This window comes from Carassius carassius, chromosome 23 (genome assembly GCF_963082965.1).
Source record: "Carassius carassius chromosome 23, fCarCar2.1, whole genome shotgun sequence".
NCBI lineage: Eukaryota > Metazoa > Chordata > Actinopteri > Cypriniformes > Cyprinidae > Carassius > Carassius carassius.
Window position 1 is genome coordinate 18,697,317 of NC_081777.1, and position 10,150 is coordinate 18,707,466.

Below are 10,150 nucleotides of genomic sequence, written 5' to 3' on the forward strand. Positions count from 1 at the left end.
ACTACTTCCGCATTTGTCCACGACACTGTTGTCATGTGGTTTCTTCGTCAGTAAAGGCGGTAACAAATGGTAACTAACGTCATTGACAGGCGACTGCACTGCCCCGTGTCACTGTTTAGAATGGGAATTTTCTCATGATTTACAAGTAGTTGAAAACATCAAACAGTTGAGATATTGTTAGTAATCAGCTGGACAAAATATATAACACTAGCCTAGTGGTTTTTGGATATTTTACTGCAAATATCTTACAAATTGTACCTTTAACTGAGACGTTCTTTCTGGTTTTTAAAATATGATTGGCTGACAAGCTTGTCAATATTAGAGTCCAACAGTACTCCAATAGCCGTTTCACTGTTTGTATCACATCGCTTGCCGAAGTTGCCATATTTCTTACAACGAGTGTCATGGAGGACTCCCAAATCTACTATAATTTGAAAAATAATACTCTTTTGTGTCACAGAATGTAATTTTAAGAGCATTTTATGCGAGAATGTACTTGTTTGGACTTAAAATAAAATAAAATAAAATTAAATTAAATTAATTCATTTAGCAGTCACTTTTATCCAAAGCGACTTACAGTGCATTCAGGATAACATTTTGAGCGGTTTGCTTATGTCAACGTTGTGGATCGAGTGGCACATGGTGGCAGTGGGGTTATGGTATGGGCAGGCGTATGGTGCATTTTATTGATGGCATTTTGAATGCACAGAGATATCATGATCAGATCCGGAGGCCCATTGTTGTGCCATTCATCCACAACCATCATCTCATGTTGCAGCATGATAATGCATGGCCCCATGTTGTAAGGATCTGTACACAATTCCTGGAAGCTGAAAACATCACAGATTAACTCAATAAAAATCATTTGACTGATATCCCCCCTGCCAGGCTTCTATAGATATCATAATATATCGATATCGTGAATTCTTATGGCCACATTAACCGTGATATGAAAAATCGAATATCGTGACAGCCCTGGATTGGCGTATACGACAGTGTGTTCCGATTCCTGCCAATATCCAGCAACTTCGCACAGCCATTGAAGAGGAGTGGACCAACATTCCACATGCCACAGTCAACAACCTGATCAACTCTATGCAAAGATGTGTTGCAAATGGTGGTCACACCAGATACTGACTGGTTTTCGGAACCCCTCAGACCCCACAATACAGTAAAACTGCACATTTTAGAGTGGCCTTTTATTGTGACCAGCCTAAGGCACACCTGTGCAATAATTATGCTGTCTAATCAGCATCGTGACATGCCACACCTGTGAGGGGGAAGGATTATCTCGGCAAAGGAGAAGTGCTCACTAACACAGATTTAGACAGATTTGTGAAACAGAACTGAGAGAAATAGGCCTTTTGTGTACATAGAAAAAGTCTTAGATCTTCGAGTTCAGCTCATGAAAAATGGGGGCAAAAACAAAAGTGTTGCATTTATAATTTTGTTCAGTGTATATACACACACTACCAGTCCAAATGTTTTTTTTTTAAATAATTCTCTTCTGCTCCCCATGACTGCATTTATTTCATCCAGAATACAGCAAAAGCAGTGAAAATTTAAAATATGTTTACTCAAGGAGACATTGGATGCAAAATTCACTTTTACATGTTGTTTGAACATAAATGTTTGTTGGCAGTGTTTGTACACATCCACCCTATGATGATAAAAAAAATCCACCCAGTGCTTTTTTTAAATCCCCAATAACAATGATCACTTTCTCAGATCAGGCTATTTTGAGATTCTTGGCAGAGTGACGTAGTTCTGCACATGCCCCTCCCACGACTATTGATTGACCGTTTTAATGTAGACCTGCCCTGAGTGAGCTGGGAACAATCTTACATTGTTTCAACACCAGAGCAGGGGTAGACAAGATTGTCTCCTAAGCGATTGAGGTGTATTGTTGTTGGATGTAATCATGATCATAGCAGTCGTCATTTACTCCAGACATTTGAGCCACTGAAGATGCAGTGGATTACCTTTGTTTTTGAAGGTAATGTGCTATGCCAATGTGCCTAAATGCGCTAAATATTTGCACAAATCATCATGATCCAGCTTCACTACCATTGAGAAATTTTAACCAAAGTAGGTTATATAGTTTTATTACATAGCTTTGTGGAATACTTGATTCTGATTGGTCAGCCGTGACATTCCGAGGTATGTTATCCCTCGAGAACAACCGGTAAAACCTGAAAACACAGGATCATCTGTGGAAATTTTCAGCATCATTAATCCAGTCTTTAGTGTTATGTGATCCTTCAGTAATCATATGCTGATTTGCTGTTCAAGAAACATTTTTTTTTTAATTTATTATCATCAACATTTAAAACAGTTTTTTTAGGATTCTTGATAAATAAAAAGTACTAAAGATCAGCATTTTTCTGAAATAAAAGGGTTTTGGGGGGTGATAGAAATTAATACTTTTATTTAGCAAGGATGCTTTAGATGAAAGACATTTATAATAAAAAAAAAGATTTTTATTTCAGATAAATGCTGTTCTTCAGAACTTTCTTTTCATTGAAGAAACTTCAATGAACTCAGCTGTCAACATAATAATAATAAATGTTTTTTGAGCAGGATATCAGAATATTAGAATAATTTTTTGAAGGACCATGTAGAAGTGATGCTAAAAATTCAGCTTCAAGTGTTTTTTTCTATTTATTTTATTGAACTTTAAGTAAACATGTGTGTTTGTGTTGTTAAAAAATCCCAATTTTACAGTTCTCAATTTCATTCATGTGTAACATTCTATAAAGCTTGACTGAGAGCGAGAGTAACTAAAGTGGGCGGAGCTTAACAAACAGTCAATTGTTGTTGATGTCAGGTATATTTAGGGATTGATCTCATTGACATACCAGTTTCCTGCACAATGCAGTGAATAATTGGAATGAAGTCTAAAACTCTGTGGTTGACATGAAATCACTTAGAACCCATTATCAAGATGTTCATGGACTGGCACCTTGTTTTAATTGTAGACATTTTATTAAGGGCAGTAATGTTTACTTGTTCAATAACTTGTTGAATAACTAAGTCTAATTCACAGAACTGAACCATAAACAAATCTGCAAACCAACAAACCTTAATAAATTCCCATTTTCACAATCTTTAAGCATCCAGTGCCCATTCCAGGACTGGTTTTCATCAACGCTGATGTCTTGGACAAATTATATGCTTATTAAAAAACTGATGCATGGAAAAAAACAACAACATTGTAACTATTTGCTTTAAACCCTTTTAAATTGCCCATATACATTCATCCTGTCATGCTGATCTTTAGACGTATGTCATATTGTTAAAATTGTCAAGGTTGTTTCATGTTGGTTCTTTTACCTTTTCCTTTCTATGAGCAAAGAACTTTTACAAAATCAGATAATGGAGAATAAGTTGCTTCAAATAATGTATATGACATTCAAAAATTATTACTCTTATAAGCAAAGTTTGCATAAACAAAACAAAGGAACTGTAAATAACACATTATGAAAGTTGCTGTATATTGAATGAGTTCAGACAAGTCCTTCACATTCTTTAATCAGACACCCATAAATCCCTATTCTGCAACCTGTCACCTGTCACATAAGCCTTTGCTAAATTAAGTGAACCATGATTTTGGGAAAGGAAATGGCCTGTAAAGGAATAAAAAAGTGTACCACCATGACTGTTACAAGTCAAAGCCATAATGCACACCCTTAGCAAGATACATGCTCTATTTTTTGCATCATTCTTTATGTTCCCACACCTCGGTAAAGGATAATTTTTTTCATGTCAGTCTTGAGCACTAATACAAGTGTAATCTGCAAGCAGACCAAAATAGCAAGCATCAGTATGTCTACATGCACAGGCTCATTCTTTTGAGCTGCAAAAATGCAGCTGTTCCTAAAAGAGAGATGAGTGTTTTGCTATAAATGGGCCCTGACCCCTCAGAGGTACTGAACAGAACAAATTTAGCCCAAACAGCATTAGCATTAATGAAGGAGGCGCAATGCTCTGTTACATGCTCCCGCAACACACACACACACACACCATCCCTCCAACCACTCTTTTTCTCATGCAAATAGGAGTTGCCATAGGAACCATGGGCTAAAATGCAGATATATTAAAGTAGGTCCAATAAATGAATGGTAGAGCAGAGATTTGATTTGGATGTAAATACAATGACAATGAAAGGAAAGGTAGCGGGACAGTTTTCAATAAAACACAAATTTTTGTTGAATACGCCAATACGCACATTGCCCAAAAGCACCTTTGTGCTGATTAAATGCATTTTTAGATTAGTGAATAACATCAAGGAACACAGGAATAATACCCCCCCAAAAAAAAATAAAGAAAAAGAAAAAAAAAAAATTTTTTATTAGAAATTGAAATGGATGTGGGGCCCGGTCTGCAAATTGTGCATCTCACACTGAATTGGGCTGATTTTTTTTTCCTAAAAAAGGAAGTAAATATACCCCTGCACACCTGTGTAGCACTAAACTCTAGATTAAATAGGGTGTCTCACTTTTTCGCTCCTGTATCTGTGAGTTGGCACACCTGGAGAAAGAGAAGAACTGTATAATGCTAAATATGAATATGGAACAAACACTACATTAAGATCATAAGAGTTTACAAGAACCTTAGAAGGTTCACATACTAGGTAAGATCTAACGAAGGATATGGAATAAACAGAAAAAAATGTATGGATGTAGGGATTTAACATGCTTTAATCCATGACCTTAGATCTTTTTTTCTTGCAATAAACAGTACAGCTCTTTATTTGACAATTGCAGCTCCAAAGACTAAAGTACAAAAAACAAAAAATAAATAAATGTATAACTAAGGCCTTTGTTTTTCAGATCAGTTCAAAAGAAAAATTATCATTGCGTGTTTTCTGCAATGTAAAGGAAGTAGCAAAAGATATTTTATTTTGTATTATGATATATAGATATATGACGAATATGAGAATGATCAGATGAGTGAAAAAGATTATCGAAAAAGGAAAGAAAAGTAGGGCAGGACTAAAATAATAACTCACAATAAGATCAATGACATAGATTTATACAATATATATATATATATATATATATATATAAAAAGAAGATTAAAGTCTTTATTTTTGGGTAACCCTTTCACTTTAAGACACTGACATTGTTTAATTTGAAGGAAATCATCGAAATCACATGAAAAAAGAAATGTGCTTACTCAAGACGCATGAATTGCAATAGACACTACTATGTAATTTACTATCTTCACGATTAAATATATAAATAAGTAGAAGTGGAAGACGGTTGAAAGCATCTATATTGGCGGCTCTGCTCAAGGCAGGTATTAGCAGTAAAGCAGGCATCTTACATTATTTCCATTTCAGTGTAAACCCAAAGCTTGCCACTGTAAAATTATTTATGCAATTAAGTTACACTGAATAAGGTTACTGTGTGAATGCCTAATATAAAAGATGAAGTGTGCGTGACTCTGTCAAACACTGAGTCATTGATTGTTAGGTAACGTCGCTCTAACTGCGCTCTGTTCTTTAGAGGATGACAGACATGCACAGCATCAAACTCCATGCCGCATCCTGCTTTGTCAGCACACGGACAGCTGTTCATAGGAAGTTCTTAGACTCTTGTTGAATTGTGGTCCTCCTGACACACAGAGACGAACACTGCAGGCTGAAGACACAGCCAGGCGGTTTAACCAAGGTGCAACATCTTCAGCTATGTCTGTTTCCATCACTGGCTAGTCAAAAGTCGTGCTTGTATAACAAAGAAGAACTGATCCAACTTTTCTAATATTTTCTTTCAAGATCACCTGATAAACCATCCTAACTACTGTACACTTTAGATTGCCATGTAGCTGCAGTGATTAAGTGGTTGCTGCTGAAAATTAAAGGTGCACTCAGTCAGTTTTTGTTTACATTTTACTGGATTTTATACTGACACCAATAGGTACACACCAGTGTTTTTTTGCTCCTTTTTGTCAATATTTATTATTTATTTCCATGCACATATCTATAAAATCCTCATTCTTGGACTCCATCTCAACAAATTTTGTGCGTTGTTAGGGGTTTGTGTTGGTTCGCAGTATGTTGCGAGTTCTTCCCTCTATAATGCAGTGCTGCTGTCTTAGACTGAGACATTTGGTGGTGTGCTGGCCATGGCCACCACTTGACGTCCTGCCATTTGTCCTCACTCTGTGTAGCTGTGGGTCATCACTTCAACATGGACCGCTTGAGTGGACATTTTATTTTTCTACTCGTACTGATTCTTTTTAGACTGTCTAGTGGATCACGGACATGTTTGTCACCATGAACTTAAATGTTTATAGTTTAGAAACACAAACGTGTTTCCAAAAATAAAGTGATTAATATTAATACAGTACTATTATTGTTATTATTAGTAACCAGGTCCAGTAGAGTTCAACAGTTGTGTTCCTGAAGCAAAACAACACATTCATTTTCTCTATTGGGGAACTAATTTAATGATAACTTACAAACATTTGAAGACAGATTGACTGTGAGCTACGAGGCTGTTGATTATTTTTGTTGAAGCTATTAGCCCACATCACATATAACTACATTACCTATGATTTAGTGCAAAAAAAAAAGCATTCAGAGAAACACAACAAGCAGGACATAATTGAGTCTTCTCTCCACACTCTCAAATTACTTAAATATGTGTAATATTTATCAACATCTTTAAATCAGTGGTTTTATATTTATCTATTCTTTTGATGTCACAGGCAATGCTTCATGGGATTGTAGTCTACTTCCTTCTCTCATTAAAGCATTAAAGGGTTAGGTCAACAAAAAATTAAAATCCTGTCATTAATTATTCACCCTCAAGTCATTCCAAACCCAAAAGACCTCCGTTCTTCTTCGGAACACAAATTAAGATATTTTTGATGCATTCTGAGAGCTCTTTGATTCTCAAGATTTCAAGATTTCCTTTCTCTTTGGAGTGTTACAAGCTGTTTGTGAATAGATGAGATCCCTAAAGTTGCAAAGACTAAAGTGTCAAACCCAAAGAGATATTCTTTATAAAAGTTTAGATTTGTCTACTCCCTCCTAAATCGTCTTGTTTAAACACTTCCCCACATGTCTATGTCACGATGTGGGAAGATTTGCATAACGCTGCCCAAATGTTCACGCAAAGAAAGAAGGTGTAACTTTGATTAACATGGACCGCTTTGTAAAAAAAAATTACGCATTTCAGAAGGTGGGGCATAGAGTAGAAAAAAAATATATATATATATTATGTGGAAAATGTTGTTGTTTTTTTTACTTAAAGCGCATAAACACATTTCATTACACAAAATACACAAAATAATACATCATATGACCCCTTTAATTTGTGTTCCGAAGATGAACGAAGGTCTTACGAGTTTGGAACAACTTGAGGGTGAGTAATTAATGACATTCATTTTTGGGTGAACTATCCCTTTAAGTTCACAGTTTTGTACATTTGTCTTTTGTCTGAATTTTGGTTCAAATTCTGGCTTTTGTGAGCTGGCTGGTCAACTTTAAGGTTTTTAACAAATAGCCTATACTTTGTTTTGAAAAGTATCCCAATCCAGAAAAATAAATAAATAAATAGCAATTGGTTGGGCTCTGTTGCATTCCATTGCATGACACTGTTGGTCATGTGATCTCAACATGGTGGCCTCCATTAGAAGACCATCCGATCCATGTACAATAAAGCAGCTTGACAAATAACCTTTTAATCGTATTTTTCAGAAACTCGTTTTATTCTCTCTAACATATTTTAAGTAAAAAAAAAAACAAACAAAAAACTGAGTGCACCTTTAATTTAGGCTACGTCATCTACACGTTTTTATAGGAGCATAACCTATTTTCTGGTCAAAATAATAATTCATATTCACTCTGAACTCAAACAAGGTTGGCACAAACCACATTGTTATATCTATGTTTCAGTAATAATAAATAGACATACTACTGTGAAATGCCAAAAAAAAAGATAATATGACATATCTGAAGGAGTTACAAGGTTTAGTCTAATCATCAGCATCTCTGTGTTGAATCACAATAAAACGAATAAAGAACATTAAATCCTCCTTTTGAGACACCCAAAACAATGTCTTGTGAACATAAAGTTCACTTTTGGGAACGATTTGTTATTAAACACGCTGTGTAGACGCAGTTGCCAAGGTAGGATGCTATTAATATCAGAGCGGGAATTAAATCAATACGTCAAACAGACTGCGATTCTACGCCAGTTTTCCGCATGATGGCGACTCTGAGGTTTAAAAAGAGCTTCTTTAGCATCATTTTTCTCTCTTGTGTGAGACAGAGAGCGGAACAGTCGAAACTAAAATGTCTCTGAGGAGAAACGCTGATAAATAACATCCCTTTTCCTGGAAAGCTAAACGGATATCAAACGATGAAAGACTCTAAACTTAAATCGGTAAACTGTTGACTGCGGTTAGCGTGAGACTGACAAACAAGTTTCTGCATAAACCGCTGTAGTAGTTATGTCATTCTCTCTCCTTCATGTTGTTATATATTCTGTAATAGACAAAGGGAGATGCTTGGCGTAATGTATAGGGGACTCGCAACATCAGTCTCCATTCGCTTTCATTGCATCTTGTTTCATAAAATGAAAGTGAATGTGTACTGAATTTTCCACAGAAGATAAAGTCATACAGGGTTGAAACAACATGAGGTTGAGTAGCCTACATGCAGCCTGAACATTGATTGTTTAGGTTAACTATACTTTAATGACAAAGAACATAAACATATAGCTTATATTTGTAATAAATTTATGTAATAAATATTTGTATATAAATTGATGTAACCACAAGGAATCTATCTATTAATAACTATACGCATATTATGTAACCTTATTGGTTTCAAACACAGTATCCTAATGTCATCTCGCAGAAAAAAAAGAAAGATGCTAATTTCCAAGGGAAAAAAAGTAGACGTGACAGATAAACCCTATTAAACAAACGCACGTAATATCAGGTGCAAAAATCTACGAGCACCGAGCAAAGCAGCAGATTGCTTGCGGGTTAAAAGTGTTGGTTGTCTAGACGAGCGCATGTTCATCATCTTTACGCATAAAACAAACCCCAGTCGCTGCTGGCTTGAAACAGAAAGAACGTTTTTAGTTGTTTTGCCCCCAAAGTAACTATATCTAAGGCTCTGCATCAGCATTACAGAAGTATGAAGCAAAGTTGTCGTTCAGTTTGTTTCGTACCTGTTTTTCTAAGCACTCCTTGGCTGACAGTGAAGGTTTGGGTGAGGGCGACCTGTCACACACACATCCCTCCAACAGGTATAATCCCGAGGGTCGCGAACTGGACTCGCTCTCAAAATAAAAAAGCATATTTTGCAACAGAGCAAACCACTTGGTGTGCCATTTTGTGTTGTCGGAGCTCTTTTTGCTCAAGCAGCCTCGCCTCGTGCCGTCTTTCTTTGCCAAAAGACCCAGGTAGGTGACATGACCATCATTAAGTCGAATTCCCTTCTGCATTTTTGTGAAGAAGATGCTGGTTTTGGGGGAAAGGCTTGTCTCGGTCCTTACATCTTCTTAGCACCAAATCCCCGAGGAGACGGGCACTTTCTGGTTTAGAAACGAAGCCTGGCACGTTCTGCCCATCCACTGCAATCACCGCCTGGGAATGAAGTAGGGAAGAATCGCGGAGAAAATCGAGGAAAGCCAAACTCTACCATCGTAATGTTGTCGAATGCGTTCAGGCTTTGGAAAAAGACACCGAAATACCTCCTGTTACCTCTTATGTGACGCAGTGAGCGGGGAGAATTAGGTTACAGTGTATGCGAGAGATGGTTTATCGCGTTCTCACGTGAAATTCTCTATAAACCAGTGCGCGCGCTCAGTGCTGAATGAGGCAGTGGCGTCACGTGATCAGCTTTCAGACCCTCGGACAGAGAGAGAAACGTACTTTTGCAGTCACTCGAGTCAAATAAGATCTGTTGCACAGATGATGACAGCTTCATGCGAGGAAAAACCCTCTTCAACCTGTATTGCATTTAAATTTGTTACGAGTTACACTAAACGTAAAACATAGCTAATCTGCATCTGAAGTGGCACCATAAATTTGCGTTTCAGTGCCACATAGAGGCGCATGATATAGCCTGTTTAAAATCGCAGAAATGTTAAAGGCAGAAATAATGCTGCGAAACGTAATGTTAGGA

The 10,150-nt window shown here is 36.7% G+C and overlaps 1 protein-coding gene across 1 annotated transcript in view; it reads right to left on the reverse strand.

The window, feature by feature from the left end:
* LOC132101426 (ras-specific guanine nucleotide-releasing factor 1-like) overlaps nt 1–9,844 on the reverse strand; it is a 44,895-nt gene extending 35,051 nt beyond the window's left edge. Inside the window, exon 1 of the mRNA XM_059506381.1 lies at nt 9,192–9,844. Coding sequence (XP_059362364.1) covers nt 9,192–9,467 — 276 coding nt within the window. The 5' untranslated portion in view covers nt 9,468–9,844. The remainder of the gene's footprint in view (nt 1–9,191) is intronic.
* Nucleotides 9,845–10,150: the final 306 nt, after the last annotated feature.